The sequence below is a fragment of the Xiphophorus hellerii genome, chromosome 13 (genome assembly GCF_003331165.1).
Source record: "Xiphophorus hellerii strain 12219 chromosome 13, Xiphophorus_hellerii-4.1, whole genome shotgun sequence".
In the NCBI taxonomy this organism is placed as follows: Eukaryota; Metazoa; Chordata; class Actinopteri; order Cyprinodontiformes; family Poeciliidae; genus Xiphophorus; species Xiphophorus hellerii.
This window is the reverse complement of record NC_045684.1, coordinates 13,637,617-13,659,693: the sequence shown is the minus strand read 5'-3', so window position 1 is coordinate 13,659,693 and position 22,077 is coordinate 13,637,617. Positions and strand designations below refer to the sequence as shown.

The 22,077-nt window shown below is 38.4% G+C and overlaps 1 protein-coding gene across 4 annotated transcripts in view; it reads right to left on the bottom strand.

Moving 5' to 3' along the window:
- trps1 (trichorhinophalangeal syndrome I) overlaps positions 1-22,077 on the bottom strand; it is a 131,315-nt gene that overhangs the window by 38,792 nt on the left and 70,446 nt on the right. For all 4 annotated transcript variants that reach the window (XM_032580776.1, XM_032580775.1, XM_032580778.1 and 1 more), the window contains 3 exons: positions 21,754-21,964; positions 21,396-21,636; positions 15,714-16,488 (listed from right to left, as the gene is read on the bottom strand). In XM_032580776.1, the coding sequence (XP_032436667.1) occupies positions 15,714-16,488; positions 21,396-21,636; positions 21,754-21,964 (1,227 nt within the window). The remainder of the gene's footprint in view (positions 1-15,713; positions 16,489-21,395; positions 21,637-21,753; positions 21,965-22,077) is intronic.

Here is a 22,077-nt window from a genome sequence, read left to right as displayed (position 1 = left end):
GTTTTTTCTGTTTAGCAGCCACATGTTTTATTTCATTATGCAAAGTACGCATATGCCATCACACTCTGACAACATTACACTGCTTGATCACATACTCTCCAAGTAAATTAATACAAACATCCATGATACGCACATAATACTTTGTGAACTAAGCAAATTGGCTTGAAAATTGCATAGAATCTCAGCACCAGAAGGAATGAAATTACTGCAAGCTGCCCAACCCAGGGGTCCAAACAAGTATACAGCATAATTTTTCACACATTAAATATAAACTGTTTCTTCCATGGAAGAACCAATTTCTCCAATAAGGCACTAAACAACAACATTATTACAACATGTATAGGCTAACTGCACAAAGTGGAAATAAGACAGAGTATGTTAACACAGAAAATCTTGCAGACAGGGTTTGGGCTTGCATTGCAGCATATTGTCATGACCACGTTCATTTGTAGACATTAAATCTAACATTGTGGAAAATCACCAATTTTTGCAGTTGCATACATTTTGTTAAACATGTGTTATACGTCATCTGAACAGGCTTAAGAGCATTTCTGACCAACAATATCTACTTGACTTGTAAATGAGTCTACAACCAGAAAACTTTCAAATAAAACACTCTAAGGTCAGCACAGAAGGAAAAAGAAAAAACTCCTCCACAAGACTTCAGTGTTATGCATCAAAACTATATCCAGCCTCAGAGGCTCTGGGGGCAAATGTGATTTACTGCTTAGTCTTGTTTACTGCAGAAACACTAGTCTTTACATTGGCCAAGTTGGCGTATGTGTGTGTATGTGCACACTTTCAGACCTTATTAGGTTGTACTTGTGGCAATGCTTAACCCCACTCAGAGTTTGGCAGCTGCTCTCCTTTCTTGTTCTGTCTGCTTTTATTTTCTCTCAGTGTCTTCGCTCTCTTCCCCCCCCCTCCCTCCTATCTTTGCCATCTCACTGCGCTTTATCTATCTGTAGCTTTTACTCTCGTCTCCACTGGTCCGCTACTTCTCTTCACTCTTTTTTTGCTTATTACAGCTACAATCTTTTATGGTAGGGTTCAGGATTAATTACTGTTATACGAAACAAAACTTGTACTAATGTCTTTTATCAGCTTAAGAGATTCCTTGTTGTTTGCATCAGTAATTTTGGTCTGGAAGAGAAGAATGTTTACCACTGTGTTAAGTCATGCTTTCCTTTAATGATATGTTCCACCCATTAAGGGAACTGAGAATATTAATTGTTACAGTTCCTGCTGAATACAAGATTTAAGCTGTTTAACAAGCCATGGTCTTCATCTTTTTCTGCTTGCCCTCTTTATGATATGCTGCACATTTTTAAATGAGGTTGATCCAGACTGCAAGCAGATTATACAAGCATGCATATTCTTGTGGATGAACCCAACTTGTACAGATGAAGAGCCCCTTTGGCCCATGAAGAATAGGTTAACTGTTTAAAAAAAATCTAATGTATTAAATTGTGTCAGTGGCACCTTCGTGAATATGCACATTACCCATTTCACAGTCCCCGATCCATATCATATGACGCCCATACCTCCTCAAGAAGCTGGTTCTGCCACCTTTCTGATATGAGCCGGGATGGCTGGATTGTGTCTTTGGCAAGCGGGACGCGACATCTGTTTTGTTTGCTTGTCTCCTTAATATCCAGCTGAGACATGGACTCATCTGATCACAAGCGTGTCATCTGTCCATCTGAGATGAGCCCATGCCCACAGAAGTAGACAACATTTTATGCAGAGATGTTTCATGGTACATTTTTGGATGAAGTGGCACATGGAGCTGAATGTCAATGGTTTTTCAAGGTGCCCCAGAGCTCATGTGGCTCCACTGGTCATTAGTGACATGACGGTTTCTGTTTCGGTAAAACGTTGTGTGAAATGTGTTCAAGACAGGCTTCAGCCCTATCTGAGTGTTATTCAAGATTGATTTAAACGCTATAAAAATACAGATATGTTTTTCTTCTTTAAATAGAGTTTTGAAAGGTTAATTAGCATGTTTAAGTTTTGTGCTACATGTATAAAAAGAAACTTACACAAACTTTGGTTGATAGATTATCAGAGACTGATAAAAAATGACCTTTTTAATTATCCCAAGAAGTGTGGTCAATATTCAGCAAGAAATATACCATATGCTTGTTGATGGCTATTAAAAGTGTGTGGTCAAGAGAAAAGTTGCTAACATTACACTGAACATAGTGGGAGTAAATGTGTTTATCTGGCTGTGTATAATTTTGACCATCCATAATAAATTGAAGGGTAATCAAACTACTCTGTCAGAAAAGAAATATTACATTAAAAAAATCCAGTATTTATTTCACTGTCAGTTATAGATTTACTGTCACCAGTACTGATAAAATCACTGGCAGCATGGTGACACTCAGGACTGATGCTGATAGAGAGGAAGACTTGTTCTTAATCAGTGAGCCAGGGAAGATCAAAGAAACAACACAGGTCCAATTTCAGTGGAGACTTCTCCTCTAAAACGGCTCTGATTATCTCCTGGAACTGAACCCAAAATGCATGAATTAGCGCTGGACTGGAAGTGGATCCTATCAGACTTGGCCAAGAAATAGGGAAAGTATTTTGTTACAGCTGGAGAGATGGATCCTGGCTCCAACATTCCTGGGACAAGGGGAGATAACAGTGGTGCAGTTGTGTTGATCTAGTGCGAATGGACATATGTGGCCAGTTTCTGTGCTTCTCTGAAACAAGAAACATAAACACAGACTACAGTTACAGTCAGATGCTGGGTAAGTAGAACTATGTGCACTTTGTGGTATCTGATTAAAGCAAAGTTGTAAAGATAAAAAAAGAAAAACTCAAGGACATTTAAGCCCATTGGTCATTGATGGTGACACACACACACCCCCACACTCCCCCACACGCACACACACACCCACACACACACACACCCCTACTCACAAATCATGCACGCATGCATCTATTGTTTGGCTGCACCTGGTTTATAAGGAAACAGGATAGATGGGAATCTGGGACCTAACTTTGGGAATATTTTATCAGTGTGATTGAATAAGTGCGGACATCCATGTGACTGCTCGTCCACAGAAGCCAAACATCTGCAGCAGTAATACAGCTAAACCAAAAAGTAAAAACCTTGGTTTTTTATGCAGCTATTAATGGAGTGATTTGTACATTTTAAACATTTTATTCCTTTTCCTGCAATGTATCATTTGCCTTATGTAACATCGTTTTCAGCATTAAATTAAATGTAAGCTTGACTGATTTCTTATGGGTGCCTTTACAGTCAAAATAATTATTACTTTTGAACTGCAAATTGCTGGCAAACATGTTTGATCCCAAAATCACACTGGTAATGTCAACCTTTAAGTGGATAATATGATTGAATTTCACACATAATGTTGTATCTTCAAGTAAAATGTTTTTTTAAAAAATGCTTAATCTTTTCTTCTTTTGCTGTTTTGGTTCCATTTAAGAAAAAAAATGCCAATGTACTGAATTAACATCACCAACAAATTAATTATGACTATTCACATTTGGTTAAAGCCCGACTCACAGAATCAAGAAATATCTTTAATAGAACCTGACTGACAGCATGAAGTAGGCTAAAGGGTAATAAAAAAACAAGTCAAGGTCACTCTGAAGAAATTAAAGAATAGGAGAGAAACAATCTGTACACCTGTAATTTCCAAGATGTTGGGGTTCAGTGAACCTCATCTACTAAAAGAAAGCAGTGGTTCGCCAGAACTGTCTACAAAGGGATTGCTCATCCAGATGGTCACAAAAGATGTCAGTTTGAGCTTCATACCATGATATTCCCTCATTAAAAACATACCTGGAGTGTTACTAACAAAGATACACGTCACTCTTGACTAAAATCATCTTGCTAATCTGTTCACTTTTGTGCAAATATTCTGTGGACTTTTAGGACAGTTTTTGGAAGGCATGCATTGTATTACTTTTGCTGTAAAACTAACATGTCATCTAAAAATATATATACCAACAATCAAACATAGTGTAAAGTTCTGCTGTTTTGTTGCTTTGAGACTTGAAAGGAGAATGTCAGTTTGCAACTTTTTAATAATCCTTAAGAAAAATTTAATTTTGTAACAGGAAAAATTATACATTGCATCCCACCGAGTCCAACTCTGAATGTCTATAAAACATAAATGTATTAGTATCATAATCATGAATGGATGGATGGATGGATGGATGGATGGATGGACGGATGAAACTGCACAGGTCTTGAACAGTTAAAGCTGTGGTAAGTTGGTGCTGATATGCTGCACAGTCAGGCAAACACAGAGAATAGGAACAAAAGAGGAATGGTCTTGAGGGAAATTGAGTGTACAAGATGCATCATGCTAGTGGAGCAGAATCCTTAAACACGCTCGCGCACACCCCAGCACACACTACTGTAGAATTCCTAATGAGTGAAGAGCCCACAGGGGACGAGTGGGGGGAGACAAGCGGAGAAAAGGGGAGGGGCTAAGTGTTGAGACAAACGGAAGGAGAGAACGTGATGCATCTTTCTCGAGCTTTCAACGCTCATCAAGCATGCATGGCATTATGTTTGGGTGGATATTTGTGTGTGTCTGAGGGCCTGCTATAGATTTGGGGCAGAATTTACGTTTAAACAGAGAGGACTCGAGAGGGAAAATCACACATGCACAAACACACCCAAGCAAAAAGTGATGAAGCTGAGCTGCATGCACTCATGCCCAGGGCAGAATTCCAACTTCACCACGAAGCCCTTCAGGCCACAAAGGTTGCCATGGCGCCATCTCCTCCCAAACAAACTCTCTCCCTCTCTTGCTCTCTCACCTCTCACACGCATCAGACCAGGGCGTGGCAAGATGTCCTCAGGTGAAGTGGATTAAAGCGTTAAAATGACTAACTAAATGGATTAACTAAAAGTTTAAATTCAAATATGATCTTATGTGTATTTAACCTGAATATGGAAAGCTTTTAGTGTTTTTAAAATGTACTGCAAGGGCAATTTACATTTCTGAATGATGTCGCAATTCGTGTTTGTCCATTTTACATAATTTGCACATTTTAGTGGCTCTTTAGGTTTCCATGACAATGTCTGAATAAAAATTAAGAAAATGAGGATTACTTTAAAGCACATAGTAGTGAAGGATCACGCTAAGGTTGGTTACGTTAGTCCTAAAAATTGCCATTTTTAAACAATTGCAGACTTTTCCAGAATCTTAATTTTTCCCATATTTAGGAAGGACAGCAAATGGATTCCTTAAATGCATAAAAACAAAGCATTCTGTTTAAAAATTCAGCTTTTCTCCTATGATATAGCTCTTGAGTAAAAGAAAAGTACACCGCAGGTCAGACCACAAAGCAAACTGGTATCAGCCAGGAAAAGACTGATTGATGCAAAAGATAGATGGGCAAAACATATCCAACACATTCACAAAATTTATTCTTGTAATGATTTAATAGTTTTAATCAAGTGTTTTACATCTTACTTAAAACTGCTCCAACTGAAAAAGAGTGAGGCTGATTCAGAGGCAATGATAGATTACCCATTTTTTTAATCTTAGCCAACTTCACAAAGTGTTTAATAATGTTTGTTAACTGTGACAAAAGTCATCTGCATATTAGGGTGTTTTAAAAAAGAAAGTGCATCCTCTGATAGTCGTGGGGTTTTAATCTACCCTAAGGTCACTGAAAAGCCTGTCAAAACTAAGAACATCACAACAAAACTGAGGTGTGTGAAAATTATGAAAGAATTTTGTGATATTAATAGACTGAAGTTTATTTACTTCAGTGTATGGCTCCTTCACTGCAATAAAACAAGAAAATCCTTTTTTGAACAGCTTATTTTTTGGAAATGGTTAAATATTTTTCATGAATTTTGTACTTTTTCTCACATTTCAAGCCTGCAGTTTACAACTTGTGCTTGATACATATGCCTAGATTAGCTTCTTTTGCATAACTTAAACCAAATACAATTGCCCTATTTAATTTAGCTGTTTTCAACTTCAAATGTATCAGACTGCAAAAACCTTAGGCCATTATTCATTTTCACCCAGTTTATAACACTCATTGCGTTTGAGTTATTAAACAAACTATGTATTTGTTTCATACTTCCAGTCATTTTATTTTCCACAAACTCACTGAGATATGACATCATACTTCTCTAAGCAAGGGAACTATTACTAACAATATTTTCTCAGAATATCACTTTCAATGATCCAAAATAACAGTTTATGGAAACTTCAGAACTGATGATCAGAATTAGACATTAGTTGCACAGCAAAAATATCTAATTAAATAAACTAACAGATACAATGGCTTGGAAGAAATGTACCCTGTAAAGACTTGGGCAGTTTACTAAATGTCATCATTCCAAATCTGGAAAGAATTTTGAGTTGTTTATGGTTACAGACATTCATTTTTATCAAGAGCATTTGAAAAAGTGACAGTCTATTGAATTTATATGAACCAAGACTGTTTTTTTTTTTGTTCCCTATTACACACTAACAGATAAAGACAGAGAAAATGTGACCTGGAGCTATTTGTCAATCAATTTTCACCCTTTTACTGGAAGCAGTTTTCCTTGAACTATTTACCATAGATTTCTCCAACTGTTTCGGCCGTATTTGTCAAATTACATCAGTTACCATAACTGCCTGATTGTGTGAAAAAGTCAGAGATCAAAAGCAGAGATGCAGGAAGGAAAGGCCAGGAGACAGAGGAAAAGGGGAAGGGAGGCAGAGTTTTCCAATTGACTATTGGTCAGGGGTCAGATGGACATTTAATCTAACCAATCAGCTTCCTAATTACACAAGTGCTGCCAGATTGGTGTCTTTTATACGTGTGTGCGTGTGCGTGTGTGTTTGTGTGTGGCTGGCTGGCGTTGCGTGTAGAGGTCTTGTTGTAGCAAAACGAACATCTGGCCTCAATATTGATTCCATGTGTGAGCACACACACTTTAAATCTGTATGCATGTAAATGTGCGCACACACACACGCTCACGCGCAAGCATACACAGGTTGCAGTGTATGGCTCCTGCCTTACACAGCCACACAGACAGCAAGAGATGGAAAAAGAAAAAGAAACACCCAAGGACTCAGCGACTCGATGTACAAGTCATGCCAGAAAAACACAAATACCAAAAAAATCATAAAAAAACACATAAATGCATACATGCATACACACACTTTCAATAGTGCGTGTGTGTGAAAGATGATTATAACAGTAATTGATGTAAACGTTTAAATTACAGCTAGGAGCTAAAATAACCACCGTGTTTTAGCGTTGCCATGTCGACATGATGAAAAACACCTGGTCTTTTCGCTGGAGGGGAGGGTGGAACGAATGTGTCACTGCCGCCCAGATGAACCAATGAAACACAGTGTTTGTAAGTGACATGTGTCTGAACAAATGAAATGCTGTAAAAATAGAGATGTAATTTAACAGCCTGTTAGGCTGAAGCCAAAGTCATTACATGACATTACGGGGTAATACACAATAAATAAGACTCAAAAGGTTTTTTTAAAGCATTTTGGTGCTTTAAATATCTGAATGCTAGATCTGACTACCCTGTCTGAAAACTTTAAAGGTTTTCATTAATTTCTCTAAGGAACGCATTAATACGTGAATCGGCTAAATACAACTTCACAGGAAGAGTCTGTGGACAAGACAGCAATTAGTTCTGCTCCTCACAAATCTGACCTGTAGGGAGGAGAGGGCGACTGATGAAACGTGAAAGTAGGTCTCGCCTGATGAGAATAAACTTACATTTTTTGATCTACATGCAAAACACAATGTGTGGAGGAAAACTAGTATTGCAACCTGAACACTCCACCTTTATGATAGTAATGGCAAGATTAGGCTGTGAGAATGTAATGGTTTGCATGGTAACAACACCTTTTAATTATTTAATTAGTAAAAATAAAATAAATTTTTTTTAAAAATCGGAAACTATTCATAATTTGTTTCCCTGGTCACAGTTATGCTTTGCTTTGGTTTGTCCAATAAAAATATCTAAAGAAAATTCATCGAAGTTTGAGGTTGTCAAGAACAACCTAATGTTTTACAAGGCAATGTACATTCACAATGATGCAGAAAAATATTAGAAGTCACAGAATAAAGACAGGAATGTGTGTAACGGACTCATCATATGAACACATATTCATCAGACAACCAGATTCTGCCCTCAAGAGAAAATACTACCTGAACATTTCAGCACAAACTACCTAAAGTTCATTCTAACAATTTCATTTTGTAGCAGCTGTTGCTTTTCCCCGTCCCCCCAAAAAATACAATAACAAAATCACAGTGAGCCATTCTCAAATAATGTTCTTTAGCTAAGAATTTGCTTTTGTTGAGTTCAATGTTGTCCGAAAATACTAAACTAAATCTTTGATTCGCAGACCGAAATGCTTTCCCGGAGACCCAAGCGTCTACAAAGTTCTACATTGTAACAATCTAGGCTGAAAGTGCTATCACACTCAGATTTTAAGAAGTTTGTCTTTAGCAGGAGGACTGCCCCGCCCTGCTTCCACAGGGTAACCCAAAATAAGAACCGCACTGCCAAATCCCAGGATTTCAAAGTCAATTTTACGTACTTTTTTTTTTATGGTGATCCCACACTTGACACTTTTAGAAGTGGGATGATGTGGCTAAAATGTTACTCAGACATGATCAGATGTCTCCAGATCAGCTAATCTGGCAGTTCAAAGCATATGTCAATGGAGAATTGCCATCAAGAGCAAACAGGGGAAAGGAAAATAAGCCTACCTTTCAGTCTTGTGATACAAAGATGCCAAGCTGTCACCTTCCACGTATGCCTGTTTTGCATGTGTGGACTACCCGGAATTAGCCTAGATGTGGTTAAAATGGTGTAATTTATTTTCCAAGCCAAGCGTGATGTTCCTTGCAGACAATCAGACTGCTGTGGACTGTCACACGGCGTAAAGCCACACTGTCATGACACACAGTCTCTGATCTAGCAGATACACATAAAACTCTTCTACAAAGACAACACACACACTCAGCACAAAAATTACAGCAAACAGGCTTCTTGTTTTGCTTTTATTTTCTATGACATTAAAAACAGGCTAACTCAGTTTTAGACACAAAACACACCAAGACTGGGAAAAACATACTTAAACTTTTTTTTTTCTCCACCATGGCTGTGTTTATTTGAGTCTGTGTCGTGATGGGAAATGTGACTACTACACAAACAAACTGAAAGGTCTGCAGCATACCTCTTTGTCTCAGAGACTTTGAATATGTGTGTTTAAGAGGAACAGGTCAAAAATCACTGTGCATCCCATTGCCATGCAGACACCAACAGTCTAACAAGATGAAGTAAATAAAGTACTCATATTTTTTTCTCTGTAATAGATGAGAATCATCATCAATAGTCTTCAGGAAATCAGTATTTAAACTCAGGCTTATCTCACTTATATAGCTGTATTGATGCTTAGTAGATGGAGAGCAATGTGATGAATATAAACACGTGGTTCTGACAGAGTTGCATTGTGCATGATATTTCTTTATACAAATATGGCCAATATCAAAAAACACTAATTAAAAATGTAAAAAGTAAAACCCGCTTAAAACCCACAAAGTCAAACAATATGTGTTAACATAGCAGGTCTGGACCGAACTGAAAATGACACAGTTAGGCGTTTTAAAAGCTCCAGAACGTAAGTGAAATGATTCCACTATTGCTATTAAAATATTTCCTTGTCTTAATTGTTACAAAAAAAGAGAACCATAGGCATTAATGCATAAAATACATGATTCTCCCTTGAAGAGAGTGTTTGTCAACTGAAACATTCTGTTATTGTTGAATCATGATCACTACAGCAACTAGAATACGTTTAAATATTATGATCCATTCTCATCTTTTTGTGGACTTCGTTGTTGAATAAAACAACAGAAATCTCAGTAATCTCTCAGCATGAATAATTAAATACATAGTACTGTTTAAGAGCCTCAAGCCACCCACTGTTTCTTTAGACTTGTTTGCACAAAACCAAAACTTTCTTGTAAGTTACAAAAAACATATTTATGGTCAAGTACATTTAAGAAAAACTTGCATAGCCCAAGATGGTGAGCAGTATTCATAAATAAGGAAAAAAGATCTGGTGGATGCATCTTTCTTTAGCTGATCACCTAATTAAAATTCTGATTAGTGCATCTCTACTCTCGGTAATGGTTGTCTTACATTTCCTTCTAAAAGAAACAGACAAAATCATAGATATAAAGGTATTTTGAGGGGTTTAGTATTTAAATTTTAGGTTTACAAAGAAGACAGGACTGACATTTTCACTATTATTAAACTTATTATGATGTGGTGAAATAGCATAAATGTTATCAGTTGACATCGCACTGCATCTGTCATATACATATATAAAAAACAGAGATGCACACATATAGAGACAAATTAAAAAATAAGCTCTAATTACCTGTAGCAGATATAAAGTGATGCCAAATTATCAGTACAGCAAATAAGTTAAATTTATACTCTAATTTTCTCCGGAAATACGCAAACTCAGATGCGCACACACACACTCAAATGCAAATGCACACAAATTGCATGTAATTAGGTGAAGAAGCAGCAGTGTGAGAACACATTCAGTTATCCAGATGCACGTGAGCCGTAAAGACGAAAAATAGGAAGCATCTGAATTAGACCTTAAAGAAACAGTCACTCCACATTTCTGTCCACTAAACAAGGTTTTGAGGATTATTAAAAGTGTTTCTTAATTTCTTCCAAGTGTCCATTCCTTCTCACTTTCTTCCTTGTGTTTTTTCTTGCTTCTTTGCATTTCCCATCCCTTCCTTCTGCAAATCCGATTGCCATCCATTACTTCATTATGATTTCCACTGTCCTTTCTTTCAGAAAGAATCATCAGAAAGAGTCTTGTGATTTTTTCTGTATTCTTCCCTTTTTGCCTTTTCCTTTATCACTTCCTTCTTTTTCCTTTCCTTTCTTTTTTCCTTTAGTTCTTTTTTCCTTTAGTTCTGTCCTTATTTGTGTTCTTCCTTCCATACATCATTTTTTCTCTCTACTTTCCTTTCCATTTTCATGTGAATTTCTTTACTCTCAGTCTATGATACTTGACTACATTAGGAACACATTACTATATTAAGTTCATACAGTAATATCCTGAAATTCATTCTCCTTGCCAACATCCATTTCACTTACCTGCTGTCTCAGGAAATCTGGAATTTATCAGATAAACTCAATCTAATGTCGACTCACAGATGGTTTGGTACATCTACATGTCTTCACATGTGTTTTCTTTCTATTTCCTCGCGGTTCTTAACCCTAAAGTCCACTGTTGCTCAAATACCCGTCTCATTTCATTTATAAACTAAAAGGTTTCATTTTAACTTATTTTCTAAATCTGACATGGTTACAACTCTTCTCTCGTACAGTCAGTCAAACAACAGAAAGCAACATTTCACAAAGACAAAACATTGTCCATGTAATAAATCACTGGGACAACAAAACCAGCAGCAGGCCATTGCCTCAGCAAGGCAACAGTGTGAAGCAATTAAACATCACACCTTTCAAAGAAAGTATTTCCCTCCCTCTGCAAAGCAAAACGCTGCACGTACCAGCATACTAAAGACTCCCATTCTCCATGTGGACATACGTATGTGTTCGCATGCCTGTACAGTAGTGGTGTGTGTGCGTGCAACTGAGCGCTTTAATGTCTGAGGTGCGCATCGATCCCCATGTATCGGGCAAGTTGTCCTTTGAGGAAAGACGGGAAATGAAAGAAAAAGAATGAAATGGGAAAGGGGAGAGGCGGATCGATGCAGCGGAGAACGGCAAGCGTGAGTGGGGATTGAGGAAAAATGCTCTCAAAGGCAAGTGGAGTGCCACACAGGTGAAGAAACACACATATCTACAAACACACACACACACACGCAGGTGAAGATTAAATCCGACTTGGGGTATTTGTTTCCATTTTTGTCTCTTTTTAATCTTTTACCACCCTAGTGGCAACTCTCCCCTTGCATGGAGATATCACATCACATTTCCAAATGTCATTTTATATTTTGGACAGATTCACTTACATCACATCAATTTCTTCCCTCTTGGGTCTCATTCTACTGGCTTCCTCCTCTGTGTCTGAGTGTATTAAGCTACATACAGGATGAAATTTTCACTTAGAAACATTTATTCTTCTCTCATTTTGAGTAGCAATGACTCAACTCCAGCCTATTATAATGTCTCGAATGAATTGTGTCTGCATGAGAAAATCTGTGAAAACATAGCATCGATAGCTCTTGCTTCTCTTATTAAAATGTAAATGTTTTTTTTTACTTCCCGGTTAAACAAATCAGAGGTCTGCGTTTATCTCTAATTAAATAAATTGAATCTTCTAGATGTGAAGAGCTCGGCAAGGATAGATGCAAGATAAGGATGTTGATTAAACTGCGTGTCTTTGTTGCACAGTCTGAATCAACCCCATCACTTGTGCATTGCACTGACTTTAAGCTGTACTGGTGCTACAGGTAAAGATATGGGGAAAACACCAATTCCATCTTTCCTCACAGTAGTAAAATCTCTCAAAGAAACATTTAGAAGAAAATTGACCTATAATTTGAGTGAATGGCGTGCATAAGTTAAAATCCCATGTTTAAAAAAAAAACAAAAAACGTCTTTAACACCACACACTAATTTGCACTCCTCACTGTTTCCATAAAAGAAGAGTCGCTGAACAATTTGAACGTTATTTTTTGAAGTGAATAGACTCTTGGATAAAGTCCACGCTTTAAAATGGGAAATAAAACAGAACCTCTTATTTATACAGGACAGATGAGTGCTCATTGTCACAATTCGTTAAATGGCTGCAAAACATAGCTATTAAGCTAAAGTAAGGGCCACAATTATGAATGACGACTGAAGTTTATTTTTCCTCTTTGCACAGCAAGCAGCATAGAGGTAAAAACAAATCCGATGAGATTAAGGAATACAATAAAGAGTGGCATCTTGCACTCACCAGGTGTCCATTAATACTATTATATGCCAACAAAGTTTGCAAGAGATGTCCACTGTCACAATCACATATAATGAATATAGGAATTTTCTGCATGCTATTGAGTCTTTAACTCAAACTATGTGCTTTGAAATAAGTGTTGCAATTGGACCCAGCGTGAAACAAAAAATGAGTGTGTGGAAAAAAATTCCTCATGCCCAGTGTGAACTGCAGTGGAGGATCTGTGATGCTGTGGGCCATTTTCTCTCCCAAAGGCCTTCAGAACGTTGTCAGACTGCATTGCATCACAAAGTCTTTGACACAACAGGAAATTTAAAACAAAAAATCCCCTTACCTCAGCTATATAATTAAAAATGAGTCGTCACTGTGTTATTTAGCAGAATAATGATACAAAACACAGTTCCCACATCCAAGACTCTGGATGATGCAACAAAGATTGTGCCCAGAAGAATGGTTAAAGACTCGTCTCTTTTATGCACAGAACCTGGAGAAGATTAAAAACGCAATCAAAGGGGCTCATGCACATTATGAACAGCAGGGTTTATTAACATTTTCTGCAATAATTTATTTTGTTTTTACTTCACACATCATATCAAGGAGTGTCAATAAATGAAGCGGCTGCTGTATTATTCTAGAAAGTGCCACAAATGGATTGTTAGTTAATTAGCGTGCTCTCAATATCTTTATCTCAGTCCTCCCTTTCATTCTCATGCATCTCTCTTTTATTTCAGTGTCACTCTCCCACTTCTTCGCAGGGACACACGGCCCCACCCACAGTAATGAGTAAACCTCCTGCTGCCCCACCCTGCCCAGACTGCCAAGTTGCTGCCAACACCTCAGACACACAAATACACATTTGCAGCAGGCCCCACCACAGCTTGTACAAAGAAGTCATAGACTCAACTGTCGCGCTCGTATGCGTATCCACACACACCGGTTCCACCCGTCTCCCACTTAATACTGCCAGTATCAGTGCCCTGACACCACATATGCACACACACGCACGTACGACCCTGCACACACACACATAGAGAGAGAATAGTCTTTTCTGATCTAATGTGATCAGAGCAAATAAGCTCTGTGGCGCTGGTGAACCACAAGCTACGCCTGCCAGTCCATGACATCACTGCAGAGTGAAAAGCATTATGGTCCACAGAATTGGGCAAAGGAAAGTGAGTGACAGGTGGGATTCATGGGAACAGTCGGTTAGCCACCCTCAGTTGCCAGGACGACGGGAAAGTTTCCCTGTGTTGTGAAGTTTAAAATTTGATTCAGAAGAGAAAGATGAATGTGGCTGATGGGAACGGGAAATGATGTCATGGAGGCATGTGCACAGCAGATATGAGCGCACTCGTGCGAGAGGCTTTGCTGGCAAACATATTTTGCATAAACTGTAAATATGATTAGAGGCAAACAGATTAGGTTGTAGCAGCTCGCCACATGAGATCTACTCCACGTACTGGAATCAAAGGGAAGATGATTTGAGGATGAAAGTGTATTAAAAGAGGCATTTTGATAACTAGAATTCCCAGCAGGAAGAATCCCAAAGTCAGGGCTGAACTCTGAAAAGTCTCAGAGTGAATGAGACAAAGCTGACCTATGAGCTTCCATCACAAAGAAATCAGTATTCACAATGACTTAGACAAGTATTCCCACTCCTTTAACATTTTGACAGCACGTAGCAATAGACTGAAATGGGATTTTGTGTGATAGAAACATCACACAAAATGTATAATATTGAAGTGGTATTAAAAGAATACATGTTTTTTTTTTTACATAAAAAATCTGAAAGATGTGTTTATGTTTAGCCCTTGTCAGTCAGTACTTTATAAAACCAGCTTTCATTTCAGTTACCGTCTTCAGTGTTTTGGGGTGAAAATGTCTTTGGCTTTTCCTTACGGTTATGTGCTAAAAAAGTTCCACGTTAGGATGGTCACTTGCTGCATGTCTTCCAGTTATTTATCTCTACCTTTCGTCATGTCCAGCTACTAATGAATAAAAGCCACTAGCGCAACAAAAACCTTAAAAAAGCTTCCCTGTCAGAAAAAAAGCATTTTCACACCATGATGACCCCACTTCCGTGTTTTAGAGTGATGTTGATTTCAAGATTATTTGCAGATAGTTTGCCACCAAATAAAACCTTTTTGCATCTACACTTTGATCTCCTCTGACCAGAGGACTTTCATCTACATGTTTGCTGTGTTCATGACACCAAAAGGTATGTGAGATTTTTTATATCTCGCTTCCCACAATGTCTTTCTTCTTGCCAGGCTTACACAAGAGTCAGATTTGGGAAGCAAATAATTAATAGTTGTCCTGTCAACCAATTCTACGTGAGTTGTTGATTTTTGTGGGCGCCTCCATTGTTGCCATCTTGGCTATTCTCTTGACAGGCCTGCCAGTATACACAGTACACATGTATCTATCCTGAGATTAAATTACACACAAGGGGACTCCATTTACTTACTAAATTACTTATGAAATCAATTGTATTTAGGGGTTTCAGAGAACAAGGGACTAAAAAGAATTGCCAACACACTTTACAGATTTTTCTTTTGTAGAAATCATGCGAAATGTGAATAATTTTCCTCCCACCTCTGATTTCTGCATTACTTTGTGTTGCTTTAAACTATAAACCCCCCACAAAACTTTTCTTTTTCATTCAAGTTTTAAAAAACGAGAAAAGATTTAGCAAGGGACTCTGATAACGTGCGTGGTGCATGGTCTGCTTACTCTTAGCAGAGACTGGGATTCTTCTTTTGTGGTTCCTCCTTTTCCCTCCTGTGCTCCTGCACCTCCACTTCCTCCTCCTCCTCCACCTGGATACTGTTGTGAAGATATCTGGCTCTGCTTCTCCCCACCTCCTCCTCCACCTGCAGTAGCTCCTCCTGGTCTCCCTCCTCCCAAAAACAACTTGGTATCTCCCAAAAATGGCTTGGTGTCTCCCAGGTAAACCATGCCAGGCGAAGCCATGCCTCTCTTCTGCTGCGAACCCTCGTGATTGGCTGAAACGAAAGAGAGGGAGAGCGGGGAGGGGAAAAGAGAGGGGCTCCCACCTCCTGCTCCTCTTTCTGCTACTCTTTCGGGCCCCATCCGCTCCTTGGGTACCCAGAGTAATCCGTGGGCCTGCTCACCTCCTCTTTCTCCCGGCCCTCTTGTCTCTCCGAGAACCCAACCCTTCTCCCGTTCTCTTTCTTTTTCCTCCACTCCCTCGCTTTTTACTACACCGCTGGGCTCCTCTCTGCCTCCCTCTGCCAATCGTCCCTCAGGTGGAGCTAGAGAGTATAGAAGTCGTAGATCCCCCTTGCTCTCCTCTTTAATGGCTAAAGTCGAGGGAGCTGAGCAGCCATTGGCCGAAAGCGCCAGCGACGGTGTCATTAAGGTGGGCTGGGAGCCTAATGAGGGAGAGGCGTCTTGACAGTGGGCAGAATTAAAATGGTCGAGGAGGGCCGATGAATCAGGAGCAGTGAAGTCACAGTGTCGGCAACGGCAACACGCGTGGACACGCCTGGTAAGAAAGAAAAGTACAAATCTTCATTTTCAGTTTTAATCAGAAAGCCAGATCATGACACTGAGAGTCATCGAAACTAGTAATGAGTCATCACAGTAATACAATAATGTGACTGAAGGCAGCTCTGCAGACTTTGTTTTGTTTTCAGTTCAGAGTCGGCTCATCTTTATATCTGCCCATTTAAATAAGTAAAAGTCCCTGATTCACGGGACTCCAGACCAGAATTGCTCACAGAACGAAGAAAATCCGCCCCCCGGAAATGAATAAATCAAAAGTGCACTTGGCCCTGCTTGATTTCCTCAGAGCACTCAGATCTTGACTTTCAGGGAACTTGTGGCCAAAAAGTGACTCAGAGTTCCACTAAATCACCATGAATTACTCGAAAATGGTGAGGAGCATAAATGAATCTGAACATCAAGCACTGAATCAACCGTCAACAAGCCACCTTCATTTCCTGCTGGGCCAACCCCTGAATGGTTCGCTATATTTCCAGAGCAAGACATCAGGGTACATTTTCTTCCTGGCACAGAGAAAACATGTTGGGTGCTTCATGTGTGGGCCAGCAAGAAAAAAAAAAATCAATGAATCACCTTTAACACATACCTACACCCACACAAACTCAGACCATGGGCAGCTAATTTACATTTACTTGACATGAGCAGTACTACCCAATAACCTTTATGTACTGTATGTACAGTATATGTGAGGTTTTTTATAGAAAGGGAATATTGTGAATGTTTATGCATTACTTAGATTATTCAACTTTTTGTTTTTGAAAGGAAATTTCTTTATATTAATTCTGAATTTTTTTTTGACAATATAAACATTTATACAACATCACACTTCATTTTATTTTGCCATTTTTGAGGTAGACCAACATAAAAGCAGAATATTTATGAAGTTGAAAAATTCTACATGGTTTTTACATTTTTACAAATCAAATCTGAAAAGTGTGGCTGGATTTGTATTTAGAACCTGTAATGTTTTCCCGACATTACAGTTGCACAAACTTGGAGGCATCTGTTAACCTGTTCTGCACACATAGAGACAAAAAAAATGTCCTGTTCCAGCTTAAACTCAGTCAGACTGGATACAGAGCACCTAAACATCAATTTTCCAGTCTGGTCAAAGATTCTCTATGACATGAGCATTCACACTTTGACTGGTCTATTCAAACACAAAGATGCTTCATTGTCCTACCAGGAGCCAAACCTCAGTCAAAGTATGACTCGTTCAGTACTCTGAATGGGTTTTCTTGAGGGACTGACAATGTATTTAGATCACGCTTTCCTTTTAATACTAGCAACATTAGACGGTTGGGACATCTCTCTAACTGAATCCCTAATTAGTCTGTTGTGTTCATTGGTGTTCATGAAACTGTGTGCTCACTGACACCACTGAGGCATTCACCGAGAGAATTTGGAGACTCTGTTTACTAGCTGACTTTTAAAGACAATTAGTTGTGCTGGGTTTTATTTAAAACCCAGCATTTAAAACCCAGCAAATAAAACCCAACCCATTCCAAGAAAATGCCATCATTTTCCTTCCACTTCACTATTCGGCACTTCTATCTCCTGAAATTTCTGAAAATTACACAGGAGTTTGTTAATCCAACATGAAAAATTTCAAGGGTATGAGTACTTTTTGGAAGACTTTTAAAGTACTCTGAAAATATCTTATGTTATCTTGTCAAGGGCTATTGTTTTGGCAGTCGAGTCATGTTGAAACAAAGCTTCACTTGCTCAGATGTCACCCAGCAGCAGTAATCTGCTAAACACTGGCTATTGCATTCACTTGGCTTTTTCTCAACAGCAGCTTCTTATTGATGCCCCGCAGTGTGAGTATTTTACAACAGCAGGATGTACAGTAAGTATGCCAAAAATGTCAATGAGAGCAGAAAAACAACCTCTATGTAGAGAAGACACTCACACAGCAAGAAATAAATAAATGAAATTATACAAAAAACAAAGAAGAAGCACAAATATGAGGACTAAATAGATTTTATTTTCCTTCTCATAAGCTATAAGCCGATTCTCCAGCAGATTAAAGAATGTCTAGTTTGGAGAGGCCATCTGAAACCCAGTGGGTTTAGAAAGGGTCTTCACACTCGACAGGTTTAGTTTGATTAAAAGTAACTCTGGTGTGATTATTCTGTTAGTGCAGATCACTAGTGCGACTGCTGTCATCCGGACCCTGGAGATGCAACTGGAGATACCAAACAACTGTACCAGAACCATTTAAGTACATCAGCCAGTCTGGTCGATACTAAACTAAAACAAAATATGTGAAAATATAAATCATCATATATCAACTAAAGACTTATACTGTACTTTATTTCAAGATTACATTATTAATAATATTAGGTAATATGTTGTGCTTGTAGCACTGTAAGGCTACAAGCACTAAAAATTACAACTTGTATCACAATGTCTTGTATCACACGTTTAGGGCAGTGGAGCAAAAGATTCAGTGAGTGGTGATTTCCTGTTCAATTGAAATTGTGACATAAATTAAGATTTTTTTTCTTTTTTCAAGGCTGACACTTAAAAAGTCTGTGCTCGGTTTTGGAATACATAGATTACTTGTAGCCAGTTAATGAAGACGATAAAATGAGCTAAATTAATAAATGCAATTTTGAAAAGAAAATTAAGATGCCTTTTCTGGCTACACTACCAAGAGAAGGGAACACCACTTGAGAGGTGTTTCTGTGTTTTTGTACATAAAATCTAATAATTAGCTTAGAAGCTATAGCACTGATTATACAATGCACTTTTCAATTTATATGTCTGAGTGATCACTCTTTCGGCAGGTAACCTTTTTTCTCATTACACCACGGCCCTTTGTTTCAAACACCACTGAATTAAATCCCGAATTTGTTCTCTAAAACTTTAAAATCCTTTTAGCTCTGATTGATTTTACTGGGGGTATGAAACTGTGGCTTTAGCTCACTTTTATTTGATCACAGCACCGAGTGTCAGAGTATACGAGCATTTTGTTTGAAATGCGACTGGACCGTAAAAAATATCTCATCACTGATTTCTCACCTTTCTCTCCTTTCTTTTTATTTCCCTACCATCCTTCACCCCCACATCATTGTTTCTTTTGTAAAACTTTTGAAAACATCGGTTTTATTGTTTTTCAGGGACCCCACTAAAATCTTTGTCACATGCTAAATAGAAGTACATAATTGTAGATTAATTAATACTCAAAATAAAAAAATATATATTGTTTTTTTTGTATTCTTGAATATTTTTGTCCAAGTCAAGTAATCTCATTTAAAGTTATCTGTGTGTGAAGTCCTAATTTTACTTCAGAGATGTATTGTAAAGTCATGCTTGATTTCTTCTACAATTTTCACCAAGAATTGCAGAGCACAAACAGGTGAAATGACTGGTGAGATTCAAAGAATGAAGACTGCCATCAGGAACAAACCTAATTTGCATTAGGAAAAGATAAAACTGAGCAAGTGAAGTTCATTACTTTCAGGTTTCTCACAGCTTTTCCCACATCTAGAGTGAATTTTAGAGGTAAACTGTCCTCGAATGTCAAACAGCTTGTTCTGTCAAAGAAAAGATTTGTAGGGGTGACTGAAGGACCACTGTGTTTAGAACGGAGCATGCAAACAACATGGTTGATTGGTTTGTTGCTTTAATTGATTAACGGGTTTTTTGTTTGATTGCTCTGTTGGTTTGTTGTATGGTTAGCTGGTTTGTTACACAGTGGACCACCAGTATTCACGAGGGTTAGGGACCACAGTCACCCACAATTAGGTAAAATCTGCAAATGTTTAGAACTGTCTTTGTAATAGTTTCAACACCAACTATACCTCAACATGCACTGATACACACAATAGAAATCATCATAGCATCACTGCAGAAACTAACCTCTGTACACTAATTTGGAGATAGAGTACATTTCACAAAAAATCTGCAATCAGGTAAATTTGCAAAAAGGCAAAGGTGCTCTGTACTTGTGGGTAATTGGTTGGTGAGCTGCAAATGCGAGAGAGCTGGTTGGCTTGTTAGCTTGTGGTTGGAACTGGTTAGTTGAGTAATAAATTGTCTTTTTATTTGAGTGGTCTGCTAGTTAATTAATTGAATCATCAGCTAGTTTATAAGATTGGAAATTAGTGGTTAACTGACTGACTAGTAGCTTGGTTGGATATCTACATTACTCACTGTATGGTGAGTTGATTGGTTATAGCACTGGTTTATTCATTGCCAGACTGCTGGTTGGATAATTTGTTACGTTGATCAGATGGTTGGCTGCCTGTTTAGTTAATTAGTTGTTTGCAGGAATTGATTAGTTGGGTAGTTGACTGGTTTGTTAAAAAGGATATTCCAGCCCGTCTCATCCAAGAGTAAATTATAATTAAAAAAAAGACATAAAAACAGCACAAGAAGCATGAACTTTTCACTCCTTTCCTGTTTAACGCTCTATTCATCATGAAGAAAATTCAAACAGTGCATTGGTAGGCATCTTTAAAGACATGCACATGACCTGGAAAATTAAACTTTTCCTCAAGAAGCACTCAACTCTTGCACCTGGTTTGAAATGGGTATGAATGGTATCAAAAATGGTCTTAAAAATAGTTCCAAGAAGGGGTTGTTGCTGAAATGTGATCACCCAGGTAATCACATTTCCTGGGTGATTACTTGGAGACCAAAACCATGGTAGGGCTATCCAAGCACAGAAAATGCTTGATGCGTACTTGACTTTTGAATGAAACGTTGTAAGCAGCTGCTTGTAATATTTAGGTATATACGTAGAAACCGGTATGGAATATTTTCTCTTTAGATGAGCCGATATGATTGACATTGTAGTGAAAGATGTGGAGTGTTTTCTTATTCACCATGTTTTGTCCAAAAACAATTAATTAGTTATTTGTGAGATGCCCTGCTCACCTGTAGTGTCTAAAAAGCTCTTCTTCTACTTGTGTGACAAAGCTACACTTCGTACAAGTGTGCTCAGTCTCTCCTGCTCCTCCTCTGCCTCCCTCCTTTTCTCCTTCAGTCTCCTCTTCAGCCTTGACTTGTGGAGGTGCTCCCTTTAGTTTGATTATGCTGTGACAGCTCTCATAGTGTTGCAGCAACACATCGATGTCCGTAGTGGCAAATGCACACTGGTCGCACAAGTGAGTGACACCTAGAGAAAAGAACAGTATTAAGACACAAAAACCTGAAAGATGGAAGTTTAAAATGTTCACATGAAGAACATGATCAGCAAATGGAAATGGTTCGCTGCACCTATGCCTTTAAATACCTTGTGCAACAACAGGATGTGCCGGGTTAGAGGGGTGAAAGGTGGAACCAGAAATCACACTGGGGTCACCTCTTGGGTTAGGAGGGGTCACGCTGGGTGAGGTGGCAGCAGTGGGTTTTGAACCAATGGCGTCCTGCTGCTTGGTAGGCTGAGGAAACTTTGAACAGCATTTAGAACAGGTTGGCTTCCGGCAAGCAAATGGGTGGGATACCTATCAAGAGAAATATTTTGTCAAACAGTTGTTTCCATGTTTGCATGCTAGGGTTATTTGTCAGAATTAGGTTGATGAGTTTGAAGCACATCAAAAAAAAAAAAAAAGTGGAA